The 22169-nt window shown below is 43.4% G+C and overlaps 1 protein-coding gene across 2 annotated transcripts in view; it reads right to left on the reverse strand.

Moving 5' to 3' along the window:
* Window positions 1-22169, reverse strand: part of LOC124594393 (UDP-glycosyltransferase UGT5-like) — a 143424-nt gene that overhangs the window by 58531 nt on the left and 62724 nt on the right. For both annotated transcript variants that reach the window (XM_047132771.1, XM_047132765.1), the window contains exons 3-4: window positions 15807-15988; window positions 15248-15707 (exon numbers count right to left, since the gene is read on the reverse strand). In XM_047132771.1, the coding sequence (XP_046988727.1) occupies window positions 15248-15707; window positions 15807-15988 (642 nt within the window). The remainder of the gene's footprint in view (window positions 1-15247; window positions 15708-15806; window positions 15989-22169) is intronic.

Raw genomic sequence — 22169 nt, forward strand, 5'->3', positions numbered from 1 at the left:
TACAAAACGGGTAGCTTCACCCTGGTGCGTCTGGGGAATGATTGCTTCAATGCTCACAGCAGTTTCTCCTAATTGGTATACCGATTCTGGACTGTACGGCCTTCGAACGGAGACTTTATCGCCCCTTTTAATTACGTTAAAAGATTTTATACGTACTGACAGAAGTGGAAAGTATTACACTAGAATATTCATCACACAAGCAGTATTAAATGACTTGACTTCCATTCCATTTAGAAATGATGCTTATCATCACCGCCAGTATAATGTGTGACGCTACATGGATACAAATACACTCTTTTATTCCTTGTTGCATGTAACCAGAAGCTCCCGAATGTCAATGTTTCAGCCACGACCGAAACATGTTACCCTCTGCCTGTTCATGAATGTTGCTGGTTGTAGGTTGGTATGAAAGTACGCGTCTTCCAGTAACATTCTAGACATTCTGTGTGGCTCACAAATAAGGGGCAGAACTGGCCCGTCAAGGAACTGCGCATCCCTGAGGGCGTTTGTAGACATTGCATTATCCCGCTGTACAATGCTTCTTGGTTCACTGGTCACGAAGAATAGTCGGCCGCTGTGACCGAGCGGTTCTAGGCGCTTCAGTCCGGAACCGCGCGACCGCTACGGTCGCAGGTTCGAATCCTGCCTCGGGGATGTATGTGTGTGATGCCCTTAGGTTAGTTAGGTTTAAGTAGTTCTACGTTCTAGGGGACTGATGACCTCAGATGTTAAGTCCCATAGTATGCAGAGCCATTTGAACCACGAAGAATATTCTTGACATATAATGGCGACCGTTCGATCTCCCTTTTCAGCTATTACCAAATCAGTCCTGTTGTCATGTCCAAGAGCTCTCCATTACATTAGCCCAAGAGTTCGAAAGGGTTGCGTCTCAGGAATATTTGCTCGCTGTGACCTTTCACCAGGTCTTCTACAGGCACGCTGAGGTCGGTCTGACCGCCACAGTCAGAAGCGAAACTCTTCGCTGAACACCACAGGTCACTCAATTTTTCCAGTTGATGATCGCTGTAATCATGCAACTCTCTGTTGTTTATGATACGTGGGTCAGTCAAAACGTATTGCCCTCTTTGTTTCTCCTTAAACAGGGTTTGTTAAGTCAGAAATTTGAATTTGGCGCAATTCCGCAAAGCTTCTTATCCAAACTACTGCATAATTACTTTCTGCATCAACAGATGCCAGTACTGCAGTCGTTTACAAAATTACGGACATCGATGTTCTTATTAGAAAGCGTTTTGTGATAGAATTTTTGAAGGCCCATTCACAATATTGGATGTCAGCACTGTTAGACGACAGGTTCATGGCTGTAATGAAGCTTAATGACAATAACTGTTGGCTGACGAAACGCAGAGCGGCAGGCCGGTGACTGCATTAACAGCAAACAACATTCTGCAGGTCGATGAAATCATTCGTGGCGACCACCGGGTGACTGGAGACGATTTGTGCCACATTACCTCCCTCATTAAAGGCAGTGTGATGACGATTATTCAACAACAGCGATACTCAAAGGTTTCAGCAACTTGGATTCCAAGAATGTTAACCAACCAGAATAAAGAGACAAGAAAAACAATTGCCTCCCAACTCTTCAAGGGAGAGGAGTTTGTGGAAAAAAATATGAGCAGAAACAAAACGTGGATTCATTTTCTTGAACCAGAATCAAAGAGGCAGACAGTGGAATGTCGTCATAGAAACTCACCGAAGAACAAAAAGTTCAAAACAGTGTGATCAACAAGGAAAGTTATGGCTATAGTATTCTGGGATGCAGAGTGCATTATTGTGGTTGAGTTTTTGGTGCGGGGATGCATAATAAATCCTCCCCAATACGTCAGAACCCTCAAACAGCTTGAAGTACGTCTTCAGCGTGTCAGTAAAACAAAAGCTATGGCGGATGTTCTTCTGCTTAACAATGCAAGACCACACGAGTCGACACACCACGGGAGAGATTGTGATAACTGGATAGGAAGTGTTGTTTCATCCCCCATAGAGCTCTGACTTGGCCCCATCAGACATCTTTCCTTTCGTGCCGCTAAGAGAAATTCTTCGTGGGGTTTACTTTGAAGATGAGGATGTCGTGAAAACGTCCACGAGTCAGTAGCTTGGGAAGCAGGACTGTGAATTTTACCAACAACGGAATAATGCCGTTGTTAAGAAATGGACCAAAACTGTGGGAATATTGAAAAGTCATAAATTAATCTCAAATAACGCGGTTTTCAACCTATGTAGTTTTATTTGAAACCCTAGGCAAATTAGAACGAGAAAGGAGGCACTACTTTTTGGCTGACCCTCGTATAATGCAAATCATAAACGTCGCATGGTAAGTTAGTATCTTAACCCAACTTCCCGCAATCTACTCCAGACTGTTCGTGGAGACAATCTGTTTGTAACCTCTTACCAGTTTTCATTTGTTGTCATCCATCTATTTGTCAAACGCAGACAAATGCTCCTACGATATTCTCACGGTGTAGTCCTTCTGAAAGGTACCTCTGCCGTCTCTTTTGGTCATACTGTTGGCAGAGGCCATCTCGTCACCAATCTTTCTGCAGTCATTGCACCACATTCTGCTACTGGCTGGTTATAATTAAAGTGCAGCTACTCAGTGTGGGCTTTAGTTATCTTGGTAAATATTCAAATGTAGAACCGATTTACGCTGGAAAAAGAATAATTCCCATTTTGGCCACAAGGTGCAAATCTGGCGCTGTGAATACAAAAAAGATGGAGTTTCCATATGTAATGGATTAGGAACGGGCAGGAAAGGTCAAACAGATGAGAAAGGCATAATGTTGATTTTGTTATTATGCAACAGATTTGTTTCTGTGGCGAAAATTGGAATAAATTTCTTTCCAGTGTACATCGGTTCTGCATATCTACCAAGTCCCGCTCCCATAATTATAATTGCAGCACACACTGGACCTCCTCACACACTGGACCTCCGTCAGTAGCTGCACTTTAATTGTAACTAGCTGGTACCTGTCCGACCTCATCCCAGTGATTCAACCTTTCTCAAAGTCCCAAAGATGCCGATAAGCTTGAAAGGGGTCTACTTTGGCCATCTTTCATTAACCAGCACTCATATTTCCTTATTTTTACGATTATGAATAATATAGGCTTTTTCTGTGATAATAAAGTTTTTCGAAAGGGAATACATATGGATCAGCATGTTTTCTTCAGCTTGAAAACCAGTAATCTGTTTCCATCCTAAATCGTATCTGTAAGTGTGAATGCACGAGTGCGTGAGTTTGAAATATGTTGGTGGTGGATAAAAAGTTTCTTTTCTATCACGTAGATTTTTCAACTTTTTAGAGTTCCTCCAAAGATATTGGTAAAGTATTTACCTTTAGATTCTCATCTTTCCTGCTGAAAATAAAATGGGTCCTCGTGGCAACGACCGTTAGAAAAGATTTTTCAAGTCGCTCTGGGACTGGCTGCCTAGCTATGATTATGCCCTTGTTCTCTGGAAGAAGGCTCGGTACGATTTCATTTCAGTTAGTCGGACTTAACTTTTTTTATTTATTTGGGAATAATTGGTTCAAAATGGTTCAAATGGTTCTGAGCATTATGCTCAAAAATGGCTCTGAGCACTATGGGACTCAACTGCTGAGGTCATTAGTCCCCTAGAACTTAGAACTAGTTAAACCTAACTAACCTAAGGACATCACAAACATCCATGCCCGAGGCAGGATTCGAACCTGCGACCGTAGCGGTCGCTCGGTTCCAGACTGTAGCGTCTAGAACTGCACGGCCACTTCGGCCGGCTGGGAATCATTCAGCGTGGTCCCAGCTGCAGGGTCAACGGCTTGCGAACTTCCGTCTTGCGAACTCTGTCCCCTTTGATTTTACTGCCTTTCAGCATTCTCGTAAAATTCCGGAACAGGTATGTGTCTAGAATCAGTTACCAGTAGTTAGAAAATTTTTCGAAGCATTCCGTTTACTTGAAAAGGAACGCATCCAGAAAGCCCAATTTCTGTTGTTCTAACTAGATTCGTTGTGTGATGTGAGAACAGTAGAGCCGCACTCACTTCCATTAGCTCGCATTCGCCATTTTCTGACAACCAGCGGAAAAGAGCTCCTAATAGCATAATAAATAGGCGGAAACGTTTCTCTTTGAAATACTTTGACAGAAAAATCGGGAGCCACCTGCCTAAATCCTCATTCCGTCTTCCTCACCAAAAAATTTGGTATGCGAACACATTCGCGTTATTTTAACACATAACATGGTAAATCCTTTTACCCAGCCTCTCTTTGTAGTTAACCTTCTTACTGAGCATTTCCGAGCCACTGCCTCTGTCTGTATTATCTCTTCCACTGTATCCTTTGCCTTTCATTAATAAACAGCGTTTCCTGGGCGGTGGCGGCTCGTTTCGAGGCCCACGAGGAAGACGGGCCATGGAGCGTACGTCACAGCACGTGACACTACAGGTCTTAACGAGTGCCAGCAGCTGTCTCCGGCGGTGAGCGAGAAACTTATTTCGGACGAGTTTAGTAACTCTTGATTGCGTGTTTAAATGCGTGCCTGTTCTCGGTAGCACACGACGAAATTAAGACATTTAGTGGGTACCTTTCCAAATTAAATATTGATTTCCCGTAGGCGCTGGAGAGAGCCGAGCGCTCGTGAAGCGTGGCGGACAAGCCGACTAGTGTGACAAGTTCATCGTAAGGCTCGAATATCACGTTGGCTCCGATCATCGCTGATTGCATACCTTTGGTTCGCTGCCGCACCGCGTGGCTAGGTGGCGTTCCGGGGACCAGTGGGTAGCTAAGCGAGGGAGAGTTGGAGTAGCGACAGTGAGGTGAGTTTAAAAAAATGGCTCTGCGCACTATGGGACTCAACATCTGAGGTCATCAGTCCTCTAGAACTTAGAACCGCTTAAACCTAACTAACCTAAGGACATGAGACACATACACGCCCGAGGCAGGATGAGGTGAGTCCGCCAAGGCTGACGAGACCGTTTACGAGGAAATGTGCCCTACTGGGCGTGCTGCATGCTGGGCTGTAGCGGCTGGTTGTACTTTATTTTGGTTGCACACCGGCCGACGAGCAGAAGTGGAGCTACCTTGCTTGCGTTGATCGTCCACGCTTGGGTTGCTGAGAGTGTTGTTCTGGCCAGTCCACACATTTCGATCCGGAAGGGACACCTATACATTGGGCGACACACCTTGCTGACCTTGTTGCGAGCAACCATTCCACAGGGGCTTCGTCTATATATTGGGCCTCTTGCAACTACTCCACACACACTAATTAGCGAAGTTAAGATGTTGTTCATTGTGGTTGGAAACTGGCCTTGGACCTTTAATATTTCATAAAATAACTGAAACTTATTTTTTTGTATATATTTCAAGAAGTTAGTTACTGTAGTATTTGATATTCTTGCATCTGGTCTGTTACTGTGTTGATTAACAGTTTTCCGTGCCCAGTCATCCCTTAATTGTGTATTGTTCTGACTCATTTCTCTAACGCAATATAATCGATAAAATGTTGATTATTCTTGTAATTTTGACGCAGTTAATTTTCTGAAAAGGTGCAAATGGTCGTGAGTGCTTGGCGGAATAATTCCACTGTGTCTTCGTCGAAATGATTCTCCAGTAGTTTCAAAGAGTCCTCTAGCGGTACCCTCGCGAAAAAGGATGTAACATCAGCCGTCCGGAGAGGCCGAGCGGTTCTAGGCGCTTCAGTCTGGAAGCGTGCGAGCGCTACGGTCGCAGGTTCGAACCCTGCCTCGAGCATGGATGTGTGTGATGTCCTTAGCTAGGTTTAAGTAGTTCTAAGTTCTACGGGACTGATGACCTCAGAAGTTAATTCCCATAGTGCTCAGAGTCATTTGAACTAGAAAAAAAAGTAACATCAAAGCTGATCATAATACCTTTTTTGTCAAGACGCCACTCCTTGAGTGCCTTGACAAACTTCGTGGAATTCTTGATGTGGTAGGGACATTTACTCACGGGAGGCTTGATTGGTTGTGTCAGGTGTTTGGCTATACCACAGTTAAGAGAATTGATCATGTCTGCTATCAGGCATAGCGCTGCCTCCCTCTTGTGTATCTTGGGGAGGCCATATAACCGTGGTGGAACCGGAGCTCTGGCCTTTTTACCAGGTCCTGGTCCAGACCTGAGTTGTTGAGAAGACCGATGCTCTTTCTAGTCACAGCTGTTGTAGGGTCCTTCTCCACTTGTTTATGGGTCTGGTCCTGCAGCAGAGAATTAATCTTATCTTGTCAGCTGCTCTTAGCAGCGCCGTCGCGTTCCCTCTGTCTGTTTACAGTATCCTCATCTTCTCTGAGGCTGCGTATCGCTCTACGTTCAGCCTCCGAGATGTTGGTTTTAGGCATTCTCGCTTTGTCTAGGATTCTTCAGGTCGCCAGCCTGCGTATGGCCTGTTCGACGCTGCTGATGATCTCTAATTTTGCTAATGTGCTCGGAACTGCAAAGTTTAATTCTTTGGATAGTACTGACGTTGTCGCCTCGCCCAGTTCCTTGCTGGTTAGGTTGACAATGGTCCTCGAATTCTCGGTGTCGGCCTCCTGCAGCGACCCTGGTAGCCGTTGGAATTTCTTTTGTTGTTTCGTGGCGGCCTTCCGTTTGCACAGTTCACTGGAGGCGAAGGTATTGCCATCTACACATTCCCACGTGAAAGGCGAGAGTGTCGAGGCCAATTTCAGGTGGCATGCGAGTAAGACGCGTCCAATTTTGTTAAGTTCAGACCGTGTGACGTGTATGCGCTTCCTCACCAGTGAGCTGGCACGTTGCAGGATGCGTTTGGTTCTTGCCGTATGGATAGGATGTCACAGATGTGTGAACTGAAGCAGTACGTCCTTGTCCCGACAACGTTGCAAGAACGCGAGTCTGCTGAGCAAACTTTCCTTCTTGATCCGAAGCTTTTACGTCGACTTGACGCTGCAATGTATGCCCTACCCGTAGAGGTGCGTTATCTGAGAATGCAGGCTTTCTCGGTGAATCTTGATGATACAATCTTCTTGGGTTGACAGCCGAGTCAATGCGTTGTTCTCCAGCAACGCTTCAGCAAGTTTTTTACTTGCCTGAAGATGACAAGTAAGAAACTTGCTGAAACGTTGCCGGAGAACAACGCATTGACTCGGCTGTCAACCCGAGAATATTTTATCACCAAGATTCGCCGAGAAAGCCTGCATTCCAATATCACCTTCTTTTAATTGATTAATTGTTTATGTAAATTGTTGTTTCTGAACGATTATGATACATATATATTCGTGCTTAAAATTAAACGCTGAATGCTGTTGAACAATTTTGGGGTCGAGTCCTTCCGTGAGAATTTTTTCCTAGAAATCTCTTGAGCGTAATGTGCCCATTTCACATCCCATTGCCACTGTCTCCTCTCTCACTTGCACTGTCTCCTTTTGCGTGTCTTTCCCGTTCCTCCACCATATCATAGCAGGTCAAAAATTCTGGCGGGGGGGGGGGGGGCGTCAAACATATTTTTCCCCTACAATCACTTTTTAAAATTTCTGTTCAAAATGCGCTCTCCATTATACCCACACGTTAAATTTCGTCGGTGTGGGAGAATTCAGACCCCGATGCCTACATATGGTCTCCACTCATCTCTATTTTTCACTGTCTCCTCTTTCTTTAGCTCCCATTTCTTCTACCTACACCCATCTCTCTTCCTCTTTTACTCCTTCTGTCTCTCACTGACCATCAATATCTCCTCTCCCTTTGGTTTTCAATATTATTGTCTTCATCCATCTCTCTTTCTCTGCCACTTTCTCTCTCCCACCATCACTCTTTCCTCTTTCTTTCTCTTCCACCAACACTCTCTCCTTCATCAAATGGTTCAAATGGTTCTTAACATCTGACGTCATCAGAACTACTTGAACCTAACTAACCTAAGGACATCACACACATCCATGCCCGAGGCAGGATTCGAACCTGCGACCTAGCGGTCGCGCGGTTCCAGACTGAAGTGCCTGGAACCGCTCGGCCACAGCGGCCGGCTCTCCTTCATCGCCACTGCCTCTCTGCTACTCTGTTTCGGCACAAAAAATTGCGAATATGTTTGCATGCCATAGTTTTTGTTGAGGAAGGCGGTATGAGAACTTCTCTGTCAGGGTTTTTAAAGAGGACATATTCGCCTTTTTTCGCTGGTTCTCTTCTTCTCCCTGCTATAGAAGGATGTGCCGCTTATGTAAAACGGATTCTATAGGTCAGTAAAATTTTGACGGTTCGTTTATATACTTTGACATAAAAAGAGCAAATAAGCACGCATAATATAACACTAACTCATTCGCCTTACATTTTTTCTGGATACTTTGCTCATCGATCGTAGTTCATCAGAAATGCCCGGCTTATGATTTGCAGTTTAAAAGAGGAAAATTTTTATTAGAAATACTTTATTGAATTCGCAGACTTTCCAGTGTTACATAATTTTTTGCAGTCATTTTAAGTTCTTTTCAGACATCGTAACACCCTTTTTAGGCCACTTTTTATCACTGGTGTATGACTTTGAGCATATTCATATAGACGTACACTGCCCATTATACAGAGACAGGGTGTCATAAAGTTTATTCTGTGTAAAAATGTAGACTAAAACCATAGTTTGGTGCTCTCAGAACCCTTGTGATGACCTAGAATCCTTGCCACGTGTTCACTTCGTCAGTTAAAATACATTTACTCCTTAGACCGCATTTTACGTGCAAATGTACAGTAACTTTCAACGTCTGGATCTCACTAACGGATAATGATTTCGAAAAAACTTTCATTGTTCCGCGAGAAAAGGATCATAATAAGAAATGGTAACAATTTTGACGATTTTCCATGAAAATGAATTATAGGGGTGGCTATTCCCACAACTGGTACTTTTGAAACCCGAAAATCCTGGTTTTTAGGCTGTACATTGAGAACGGACATAGATTCTAGAAAATGGGAAAACACGTTTCTAGATGAATGTCTCAAGAATGTACAGATAAAAATTGAGCCATTTACTACGCTTAGTTATTTGGATAAGTGTAGACCACTGTCCAAAACTGGCTAAAAACCGGTCTTTGTGTTTTTCTGCATAAGTACGGAAACTTAGAACTTCTGGTTCTCGGTCACAGATAATGTTATCGAAAAAAGTATCTGAGTTCCAGAGAATATCATCTTCAGAAAATACGGAAAAAATTTCAACAATCTTCCATGAATAGACATTATACAACAGATCGTCTCCACAACTGGTACTTTTCGTATTCAAAAACAATGGTTTTTCTGAGTTTTCTCAGGAATCGCCCTTGGGCAAATGTTGCTTTTATAAGCTGCCTAAGGTCCACTCTACACCACATATAACGCAAAACAACCAATCGATTTGCTCAATTTGCCTGGACTAGAGGCCGGCCGGAGTGGCCGAGCGGTTCTAGGCGCTACAGTCTGGAGCCGCGCGACCGCTACGGTCGCAGGTTCGCATCCTGCCTCGGGCATGGATGTGTGTGATGTCCGTAGGTTAGTTAGGGTTAAGTAGTTTTAAGTTTTAGGGGTCTGATGACCTCAGAAGTTAAGTCCCATAGTGCTCAGAGCCATTTGAACCATTTTTGAACCTGGACTAGAGGAAGTGTCTAATGTTTAAATTTTAACCTTGTACTGTATGGAAGTGTGCCTAGTTTCCTGATAGGTATACAAAAGGTCGCTAGGCCGTGCTACCTTTTGTCTGTGATCAATAATATCTGACATATGACCCCATGAAAACTCCCATTTTCGCGCACGGCTTTTGGAACATGTTGTACTTCCTTGAAAGCATTTCCGGCTCGTAAATTTATTGCAGGAAACATTGCTGGGGAATAGTCGCCGTTTGTGTTGTGTTACATGTGACTGCAATTCGTTTGGCCGCGATGTTGCCAGATAACATTGTCTGAATATACAATTTTTATGGCCCATGCAAACATACCTTTACGCCACACAAGCTGATTAAAACAAACACCACACGATTGCTTTAGAAACCGTTACAAAACAAAATAATTCGCACATTACGACTACAATAGTCTAAAGTTATTGGTGAACGTTAAATAGACAAGCAAAATCGAAATTCGTTGATAGCGACATGTGTGTGCGACGCTAATAAATTTTCGCTCTCGTCGTAGTTTGACGCCCTCGAAAGTAAAGAATTTACTGTCAGTGAAGTTGAGAAACTGACCAGGTCAGGCCTGAAAAAGCTCTCCAGAAATTGTCGCAGGATACTGTGACGCACAAGAGGGGCGTAACTGCTGATGCGTCGAACAGGAAACGTCATCCTTGCAAGCTGCTCGTCTACTAAAGAAGTTTTGCGTGATTATGAGTATAGCGGTTCTCACCCGTTCAAGACAATGCAGCAAACATTTTGTGTACACAACTGCTATGAAGACAATCGTAGCAAACATTTTGTGTATACAGCTAGTAAGAAGACAGTCGCCATTTCCTCCCTTTGTATCTTCTTCCCCCTGATGATCTTGTAAAATTTGCGGCAAGATCTTATGGGACCAAACTGCTTACGTCACCAGTCCCTAAGGTTACTCACTACTTAATCCAACTTAAACTAACTTACGCTATGGACAACACACACATCCATGCCCGAGGGAGGACTCGAACCTCCGACGGGGAAGCTGCGCAGACCGCGACAAGACGCCTGGGAGGGCGCGGCTACCCAGCGCGGCGGTGGTCTTGCTTGCGTCCTTTCACCGAGGAGACAATAATCATGGGATACCTCCCAATATCGAGTCGGATCTCCGTTTGCCCAACCTAATGCAGCAACTCGACGTTGCATGGATTTAATAAGTCGTTGTTAAGTCCCCTGCAAAAGTACTGAACCCTGCTGCCTCTATGGCCGTTCATACTTACTAAAGTGATGCCGGTGCAGGCTTTTTTGTGCAACCTCTCGATTATATCCCATATACGCTCGACGGGATTCATGTGGGGTGATCTGGGTGGCCAAACCAATCGCTCGAACTTGTGACGGTACGTCACATAAATAGACATTTGGAGAAAGGGAAAGGCAGTTTTTGTTATGAGACTTGTGAATTATAAATTATTTCAAGACTGTGTACGTGTGCGCGATGTATGACAAATAGTAAAGAACGTAAGTTATTATTATCAAGACACAAATATCGATGTAATTAACAAAACACAGTTTTTTTGGTATAATCTCTGTGTAACATAGGCCATGAAGATCAGAGACAATGCTTTGATTGAACTATCTCGCCTGTTTTGTTTCGTCTAGCGGTAGGCCGCCATTGTAGTGCTGTCTGATAGTTAACGTAAGTTTTATCTGTATTTTTGAAACATATAATAGGAATTGTTATTAGAAAGTGTGTGTGACTCACTTAGTTGTCACCTCTCATGATCGCAACCTTTAATTATAATTAACAAAGGTTTTACAGGACTTCGTAACGCAGGGAGCTCATCTCCCCTAGCAGGACTTGGTCAGCCATTACGCATTTTATTAAATGTAAATGCGAGAGATTCCCAATTTTGATCTTTCATTAATTTCGAAGTTAAAATTAATTTCAGTTACCAAAATTCACAGCACTGAATGAGTTCAGTATGTTTTATTTTGGCCGCCTAACGGCAGACGAGATTCTCTCCAGTTTTGCCTTGCAAATAATGAACAAGAAGCATTGAAAATCATTACATTCCGCAGTATCTCAGTTAATCTTTATGTAATTTGGTACATAAATAACCAGTAGCCCCTGAGACCCATATTAATAATTACAGTTTGCGTAAGAATACGCATATTTTCTTTTCTAAATAGCAGCGCTCACGCAAAATATTTATTAGAAGGCGTTGAGTCGCGCGCTGTGTTTAAAAAAATATTATATCGTACGTACTTCGGGGCAGCCGATGTCCGTACGAGTGTTATCGCGGTATAAGTTAATTAAAAGTCTCATGTTAGCCCACAATATTTAAATCCACCCCAACCAAAATCATAAAATATATAATTATAAAAATAAAAATATACACTTATACCGTGATAAACTGTCCAGGATGTTCTTCAAACCTATCTCGAACAGTGGTAGATCGGTGACATGGCGCATTGTCGTCCATAAAAATTCCGTCATTGTTTGGGTACATGAAGTCATGAAATGGTCTCCTTGTAGCCGAACATAAGTATTTCCTGTTAATGATCGGTTCAGTTGAACCACTCAGTCCGTTCCACGTAAACACAGCCCACACCATTATGAAGCCGACACCACAACAGTGCGTTGTTGACAACTTGGGTCCATGGCTTCGTGAAGTCCGCTCCACATTCTAACCCTACCATCAGCTCTTAACATCTGAAATGGAGCCTCATCTGACCCGGCCACGGTTTTCCAGCGGTCTAGTGTCCAACCGATACGGTCACGACCTCGGGAGAGCAGCTGCAGTTGATTTAAAAAAGCGGATAAAGTGTCACTAGAAGCCTTCCTAAGAGACAATCTCCATTCCTTCCGAACTGACTATGCAAATGTAGACGAGATGTGGCTCAAATTCAGAGATGTAGTAGGAACAGCAATTGAGAGATTCATACCTCACAAATTGGTAAGAGATGGAACTGATCCCCCCTGGTACACAAAACAGGTCCGAACGCTGTTGTAGACGCAACGGAAAAAGCAAGCAAAGTTCAGAAGAACGCGAAATCCCGAAGATTGGCTAAAATTTACAGACGCGCGAAATTTGGCACGGACTTCAATGCGAGATGCCTCTGATAGGTTCCACAACGAAACATTGTCTCGAAATTTGGTAGAAAATCCGAAGAAATTCTGGTCGTATGTAAAGTACACAAGCGGCGTGACGCAGTCAATACCTTCGCTGCCCAGTGCCGATGGTACTGTTACCCACGACTGTGCCGCTAAAGCGGAGTTATTGAACGCAGTTTTCCGAAATTCCTTCACCAGGAAAGACGAATGGAATATTTCAGAATTTGAAACACGAAGAGCTGCTAGCATGAGTTTCTTAGAAGTAGATACCTTAGGGGTTGCGAAGCAACTCAAATCGATTGATACGGGCAAGTCTTCAGGTCCAGATTGTATACCGATTAGGTTCCTTTCAGATTACGCTGATACAATATCTCCCTACTTAGCAATCATATACAACCGCTCGCTCACCGATAGATCTGTACCTACAGATTGGAAAATTGCGCAGGTCGCACCAGTGTTTAAGAAGGGTAGTAGGAGTAATCCATCTAACTACAGACCTATATCATTGACGTCGGTTTGCAGTAGGGTTTTGGAGCATATACTGTATTCAAACATTATGAATCACCTCGAAGGGAACGATCTATTGACACGTAATCAGCATGGTTTCAGAAAACATCGTTCTTGTGCAACGCAGCTAGCTCTTTATTCGCACGAAGTAATGGCCGCTATCGACAGGGGATCTCAGGTTGATTCCGTATTTCTAGATTTCCGGAAAGCTTTTGACACCGTTCCTCACAAGCGACTTCTAATCAAGCTGCGGGCCTATGGGGTATCGTCTCAGTTGTGCGACTGGATTCGTGATTTCCTGTCAGGAAGGTCGCAGTTCGTAGTAATAGACGGCAAATCATCGAGTAAAACTGAAGTGATATCAGGTGTTCCCCAGGGAAGCGTCCTGGGACCTCTGTTGTTCCTGATCTATATAAATGACCTGGGTGACAATCTGAGCAGTTCTCTTAGATTGCTCGCAGATGTTGCTGCAATTTACCGTCTAGTAAGGTCATCCGAAGACCAGTATCAGTTGCAAAGCGATTTAGAAAAGATTGCTGTATGGTGTGGCAGGTGGCAGCTGGCGCTAAATAAACAAAAGTGTGAGGTGATCCACATGAGTTCCAAAAGAAATCCGCTGGAATTCGATTACTCGATAAATAGTACAATTCTCAAGGCTGTCAATTCAACTAAGTACCTGGGTGTTAAAATTACGAACAACTTCAGTTGGAAAGACCACATAGATAATATTGTGGGGAAGGCGAGCCAAAGGCTGCGTTTCATTGGCAGGACACTTAGAAGATGCAACAAGTCCACTAAAGAGACAGCTTACACTACAATCGTTCGTCCTCTGTTAGAATATTGCTGCGCGGTGTGGGATCCTTACCAGGTGGGGTTGACGGAGGACATCGAAAGGGTGCAAAAATGGGCAGCTCGTTTTGTATTATCACGTAATAGGGGAGAGAGTGTGGCAGATATGATACGCCAGTTGGGATGGAAGTCATTAAAGCAAAGATGTTTTTCGTCGCGGCGAGATCTATTTACGAAATTTCAGTCACCAACTTTCTCTTCCGAATGCGAAATTATTTTGTTGAGCCCAACCTACATAGGCAGGAATGATCATCAAAATAAAATAAGAGAAATCAGAGCTCGAACAGAAAGGTTTAGGTGTTCGTTTTTCCCGCGCGCTGTTCGGGAGTGGAATGGTAGAGAGATAGTATGATTGTGGTTCGATGAACCCTCTGACAAGCACTTAAATGTGAATTGCAGAGTAGTCGTGTAGATGTAGATGTAGATGTACTGTTAGCAAAGGCACTCGTGTCGGTCGTCTGCTGCCATAGCCCAGTAAAGCCAAATTTCGTTGCACTGTCCTAACGGACACGTCCGTTGTATCTTCCACATTGACCTTTGCTGTTATTTCGCGCAATGCTGCTTGTCTGTTAGTACAACACTACACAAACGCTGTTTCTCCCGCTCGTTTTAAGTGCAGGCCTTCGGCCACTGCGTTCTCTGTGGTGAGAGGTAATGCCTGAAATTTGACACTATGCATCTCGGAATATTGAATGCCCTAACGACTTCCGAAATGGAATGTTCCATGCGTCTTAACTCTAACTAGAATTCTGCGGCCCTAATCACGTAGGAAACGTTTTCACGTGAATCAACTAGGTACAAATGACAGCTACAATAATGCACTGCTCTTTTATACCTTGTGTACGTGATATGTGTATATTGCTATCGCGTGACTTCTGTCACCTGCCGGCCGGGGTGGCCGAGCGGCTCTAGGCGCTACAGTTTGTCGCAGGTTCGAATCCTGCCTCGGGCATGGATGTGTGTGATGTCCTTAGGTTAGTTAGGTTTCAGTAGTTCTAAGTTCTAGGGGACGGATGACCTCAGAAGTTAAGTCCCATAGTGCTCAGAGCCATGTAAGCCAATCTGTCACCTCATTGTTGAAGCGACAACAAAAGTAACGCTACGTTGGCAACACTGTAGTTGTACGCGGTAGGTGCGCTCAAACAATTCATCTTTAACGGGGTTTAGTTGTTAAGCGCGATTTGCGGAATACAAAATTTTCTAGCCTATAGGTCACAATATTAAGCACTAACCTTGGGCAGAGGCCGTCGCTGTTTCTCAAGATGTAGTCCTGTCAGCTCTACCATGTTGGGAAGCAGCGGCCGTGGGTAATTCATGCTGTAATGATTATTTATAAGAAGGAGGCTGCAGTTTCGTTCCATTTCGTACACAGATGGAGCGTCAGGGCCAAAATATTTCCTCATTATCCGCTCTTGATCTGGCATAATTACATAGTTCCATGAGTGTAGAAAGAGGCCCATTATGTATGCGTTGTACATTCTTTCCCAGAACGACATGTGGTCGTTGTAGGGGAGTGACATATCAGGACAATAGGCGGGGTTGTTGGGATTTCCTTGCATTACGTGCAGCGGACCGAGCGCAGTAAGCGAGACAAAGCCTATGAGTGGTGGTGATCCCACCTTGTGTACGAGGCCGTAGTAGCACTGGTACATTAGTCGCTCGACAATAACGACGTCAAAACTAGGCGCCGACCTGAAATCGAAAATAAAGACTTTGTATAACCTGTCTAGCAGTACGAGTTACTGATGTCATGTTTGACAGGTAATGATAGTTGAGCAGAGTCACACTTACCGGATAAAATCTTTCATCTCTGGGGAGTCCAGTTGGATTTCACATATCTTTTGCCCCATGTGAGGTAAAAGGCGCAGCATATCGTGTGGAACGGCATCCGACAGTGAATTGAAGTCATACGTCGCTCTCCAGAAATCGTACGTCACGGATACATCTATTTCAGTATAATTTACTATTTTTTCCTGCAAAATAAAGAGCAAGATAATGCAAAATTGTTCTATGGGAACATTGTAACGTTGGCGCTTATCTTCGTGCTATGATACCACCATCAGAGATCTTATTTGAAGTATCTATAGAGCAAAATTAAACAGGAAAAAATTAAAACTGTAAAAATTACGCCATACCAAAATCATACCAAAGGCTCTCAAAAGTGAACAATAATTCTTAATAATGCAATGAGGAGCAATATTCTCGTATACAAACCTCACTACTATGTCAATGACATACAGAACCCCACTGAAAAACACATTTTATCTTGTAATTTTCATTTTTTCAGACACTTTCAGACTTTCTCAACTGCCTGTGTATCGTACAGTGTCACCACTAGCTTCAACATATCTAACTCTAGCAGTCCCTATTGTGTACTGGTCGGCAATTTCATGTACCTATTTATCACAATCTCAAAATAATGGTTTTCAAGTTACTGTCTTTGTCCCAGGGCCCAGGTCCAGTCCAGCACACTGTTTTAATCTATGAGGTAGTTTTGAACAAGTGTTCATTTGTGTTTCATATGATATTCTTAAACCAAATTACGATGAAGATGAAGTGTAAATCGTTGCACAGAGGCTGAGTTTGCTGTTTTAAGAACATAACATGAAGCTCTGTACTGCTAAGCCAAAAGCAACAACCGAGCGACGTGGTGCAGTGGTAGCACACTGGACTCGCATTCGGGACGACGACGGTTCAATCCCGCGTCCGGCCATCCTGATTTAGGTTTTCCGTGATTTTCATAAATCACTCCAGGCAAATGCTTGGATGATTCCTTTGAAAGGGCACGGCCGACTTCCTTCCCCAACCTTCCCTAATCCGATGAGACCGATGACCTCGCTGTTTGGTCTCTTCCCCCAAACAACCCAACCCAAAAGCAACACATAAGATGAAAAATTGTCGTTTATGATAATACAGTAGAGCAGACTGTCTTGGAAATTAACCACGCTATCTATAAGATCAGCGCCAACGGCCTTGCGACAGTGGTAACACCGATCACCGAAGTTAAGCGCAGTCAGGCTTGGCCAACACTTGGCTGAGTCAGTGTACAGGTCTGTCGAGTAGTGTTGGCAAGCCGGGTGCACTCAGCCCCTGTGAGGTCAATTGAGGAGCTACTTGACTGAGAAGTAGCGGCACCGGTCACGAAAACAGACAACGGCCGGTGCTGACCACATGACCCTTCATATCCGCACCCGGTGACACCTGACTAAGGCTAACACGACGGCCGGTCAGTACCGTTGTACCTTCAAGGCCTGTTCGGATAGCGGTTTTTTTTTTCTATAAGAACAAGATGTAGATTAAAAAACATGTAAAATTTCAATACATTTGTTGCAATTTTAAAAAATAAGATAAGGAAAGAAATGAAAATTCATAATACTATCACATCTTTGTACAGGATGGCGCACGAAATGTGTTACCATTTTGTTTTTGAATATAAACTTTATTGTCAATACAATCTGAAAGGAACATATACTATAGCCGGCCGCAGTGGTCTAGCGGTTCTAGGCGCTCAGTCCGGAACAGCGCGACTGCTACGGTCGCAGGTTCGAATCCTGCCTCGGGCATGGATGTGTGTGATGTCCTTAGGTTAGTTAGGTTTAAGTAGTTCTAAGTTCTAGGGGACTGATGACCACAGATGTTAAGTCCCATAGTGCTCAGAGCCATTTGAACCATTTTTGAACATATACTATAAAGAAGAGCCGTCCATGGAGATCTGTTCTAACTCAGCACATGCTCAATATGTCCACCATTTCGTTTCCTAACCTCCATCAAACGAACACTAAAGTTAGTGATTACCCTACGGCACATGTTTTCCGTAATTTCACTGCAAACTTGAAGAATAAGTCTTCTGAGCTTCATTAAATCACGTGGACGTTACGCGAAAATTTTTTCCTTTAGGTACCCCCGAAAAAAGTCACAAGGATTGAGGTCTGGACTATTGTGGGGGGGGGGGGGGGGGGCAATTTTGTCCGTCATTGAAGCGACCTGGAAACCTGAATGAAATGATCCGCATGTCGAAATGCTCGTGTAAAAACTCCAACACAGTGTTTGCATATGTGGCCTTGCTCCATCTTGCATGAACCACTGCGTGTTGAAGTGCAAGGCAGTAGCAAGAAGCTGTGGAATGAAGCTATTGCGAAGCATGCCCAAATAACGCTCGCTGTTCACAGTTTCTTCAAATAAAAAGGGTCCAGTAAGTCCGTGACTGGAAATTGCTGCCCACGCTGTAATCCTCGGAGCATAATGTTATCGTTCATGAAGCACTTGTGGGTTTTCAGTGCCCCGAAAGTGTACATTTTGTTTGTTAATCACACCGTCTAAATGAAAATGCGCCTCGTCTGAAAACCAAACGTTGTTGAGAGTTTCTTCCCTATCCTCCGCCCACTGAGCAAACGGTAGTCTCTGCTGCTTGTGTTCTTCAGTGAACTTCTGTGCATAGGTCATCTTGTATGGGTACATATGGAGGTCACTTTTAAGAATGCGTTGGAAGGAGTGTCTGGATATTCTCAGTTGCACTGCCGCCTATCTACACGATTTCCCGGGACTTCTCTGTACAGCAACTCGTACCGCTTCAATATTCTCCGGCGAACAAACAGGCTTAGGCCGAGGTCGCTTCGCTTCTAATACTGTTCCTTCCTGTACAAATTTATCGTACAACCTGTGGATGGTCTTCTTGCAAGGGACTCATCGTGCGTTAAACTGTTGTCGAAAACGCCTCGAGTCACAACAAGGCTTTTCGTTTCATGAAAAAGTAACACAATTGCCGATCGTTGCTGTGTCGTCAGCCTTCCATTGTCAGCCATTGCTGCTTACTAGTCTCCTAGCGGCAGTATCGTGAATTACACGTCATTTCGTAACTCATTTGTTTTTCCAAGCTCTGCTGGTAGTGCTCTAGATCCCAGCGGGATATCTAATGTGCGTCGTAAATTGTGAAAGAAACAATTGGTAACACATTTCGTGCGCCACCCTGTATATGATCAGCAGTTACAAATAAAATAACCTGTGGGTGCAGCATGGTTACATAAATAACATCTCTAGATACACCTGTGCACATGGCAAAAAAATTCCAGAAATTACTTTACATCAATGCATAGACAACATAACAGCAGTTCTGGCAACGTATATGTTACAAGGTGTCAAACCTATCGGGCATCTACATGAAGATGTTATCTTCATACACCATTTTCATACAGATAAGGCTTACCGGACAATGATCTTCTTCAGTGCGGATACAGTCACATTGCTCAAACTCTTACGGGAATCGGTAGATTGCCTGCCGCGAGTAATGAGTATAGTGAACAGGGGCATTACGAATGTAGTCTGTGGACGCTAAGTTGGAAATGTGGGTCTCACGGGGAGCGTGCCAGAGATAAGACCGTGCAGTCGCACTATCCTCTGTATCCCTGCTGATATTTATCAACGCCTGTAAGCACCTAATGGTCTGGATTTCATTGTAATTTCATACCGGGCATCTGATCAGGTTTAAATTCTTGTGCTTATGACACAGTATAAATGGAATTACAATTATCGTAAACCAAGCAAAATATTAAGCCAATAATACGAGGGTGAGTCAAATGAAAACCTTAAATTTGTAATAACAAATCGAAATTTCGTTATCCTGTAAGTTGGTAAGCGTGCTGCAAACAGCGTGCAGAATGGCCAGTAGGTGGCAGCATAGTGAGATGCACACATACCGTCGCAGTATCAGCATAAAGATGGCCGCCCCACTTGCGACTTGTACCAGGGAAGAACAGCGTTGGTGGTGGTTAGTGTTTAACGTCCCGTCGACAACGAGGTCATTAGAGACGGAGCGCAAGCTCGGGTTAGGGAAGGATTGGGAAGGATATCGGCCGTGCCCTTTCAAAGGAACCATCCCGGCATTTGCCTGAATCGATTTAGGGAAATCACGGAAAACCTAAATCAGGATGGCCGGAGACGGGATTGAACCGTCGTCCTCCCGAATGCGAGTCCAGTGTGCTAACCACTGCGGAAGAACAGCGTTCTTTTATTCGGTTTTTGCGTAGTGAAGGTGTGAAACCTATCGAAATTCATCGACGAATGAAGGTTCAGTACGGTGATGCATTTTTGTCACAACAGCAAGTCTACGAATGGAGTAGGAAGTTCGCAAATAGTGTGACTTCAGTGGAAGATGCTACTCGTCCAGGTCTGGCACAACAAGTTGTGACTCCACAGAGCACTGCAGCAGTTGAAGCCATAGTTAAGGAAAACCGCCGAGTGACACTGAATGACATTACAGCATGTTTACAGATTAGTCATGGGTCAGCACACCACACTGGGCATGATGTGTTCCAGTTTCACAAAGTGTCTGCAAGATGGGTGCCAAGGCAGATGACTCCTGAAATGAGAGAACGACGTGCTGATGCTTGTGAAGAACTTCTTCGGCGCTTTGAACGAGAATGTGATGGGTTCCTTGCAAGAATTGTTACTGGGGACGAAACCTCGGTTCACTTCCACCAACTGGAAACGAAGAGAGCGAGCAACCCAGACCTTGCCCCAAGTGATTTCCATATGTTTGGACCACTCAAAGACGCAATGGGAGGCAAGAAGTTCCGTTCTGATGAAGAGGTACGACAGGCGGTTCATAAGTGGTTGAGCGGACTACCAAAAGAATATTTTTCTAAAGGAATTTATGCACTTTGTAAGCGCTGGAGGACTTGCATTGAGCGCGGGGGAGATTATGTTGAAAAGTGATACCGCTTTATACCACTTCTGCACAATAAATAATATTTTAAAAAATATTTAAGGTTTTCATTTGACTCACCCTCGTATTTTCTGTTTCCATAATGTTAATGTCATTACAGTACATATTATCTGTAACCAGTTTACAGTTGAATTATAACCAGTTGTAGTGGATGTCTGTAACTACTCTCTACAAGCAATGAAAATTTATAGCATTGATAACAAATCCCTAAGCAGAACACGAGTGAATATTAATCTCAAAGGATACTGACATATATTGAAAAACTGTTTTATGCCCCAGGAGCTACTTAATGAAACTGTAAAATTATGTGAATTTTCTCCTATAATAAAGTCATAAAATAAAGTAAAAATTGCTAAAATCACCAGAATTATCTTGTTTTACCAGTGGTGTATGCATAGTTAAAGAAGAAATGTCAATGCTGCAGTTACCTCTACCTTACATGTTAACCACCATCACCTACTTCTGGCAACTAACTTTTCGTTTGGAATCAAGGAATTTTTCGATGGGCAAAACACCTATCAAATCGTAAACTATTGTATTTATATAAGTAAAAGCCAGTACTATAAAACTGAGTGAACATTATTCTGGGAGGACACCGTGACAACATCAAAGATAGACTTATAGTTACTACAATCACAAGTAACCACTTTTTAATATACAGAATAGTTATCTTATGCCATTTAAACAATCTGCTCTATAGCAGGTGGATTTGCAACTTTGGTACTCGCTGTACACAAGTATCTATTCTACTGCAACTTGCTGCAGTGACGTACAAGTACTAGCTGAGAGAAGTAAACATTCCGTAATTATGTTATGTATGGGTGTCAGAGGCCCTTCTTCTATCGGTAGATGAAATTATACACCTGACAGTGGCCCTTAATGCCCAGTTATGGAATGTTCATTTCAGTGGGCTGGTACTTGTACTTCGCAATTTAGCGTGTCACCAGACACTTGAAAGCAAGGTGCAATGGAATGTATATTTGAATACAGTGGGTAGTAAAGTACCGGTCTTTCTGTTTTGACACATCTGTATAGCTATCGGTCACCCGGAAAGCCACCATGATGACCCCTTAGATGTACAATGCAATGGTGTATTTCTCACTCAAGGTTACATATGTACAGATCCCCCTACAGTGGAGCAGATTGAGTATATGGCATAATAATAACGGCGTCTAAACTAAATAATTATTGTATAAGTCAAACAAAGGTTTGTTGAAAATAACCCACACATTTGAGACTGATGGTCTTACACAAATATGGATTCAAATTACAACAAACATAACGAGCACAAGAACGAAAATTAAACACATATGGGCAAATTTTGTTTAGCAGCTCATTAATGATGACATTCTAAAACAAACACTCATAGCCTGGAAATACAGTTCCTCACTATTAATGGTGACCTAATATTAAAGTTGATTATGCTAAATATT

The sequence above is a fragment of the Schistocerca americana genome, chromosome 1 (genome assembly GCF_021461395.2).
Source record: "Schistocerca americana isolate TAMUIC-IGC-003095 chromosome 1, iqSchAmer2.1, whole genome shotgun sequence".
NCBI lineage: Eukaryota > Metazoa > Arthropoda > Insecta > Orthoptera > Acrididae > Schistocerca > Schistocerca americana.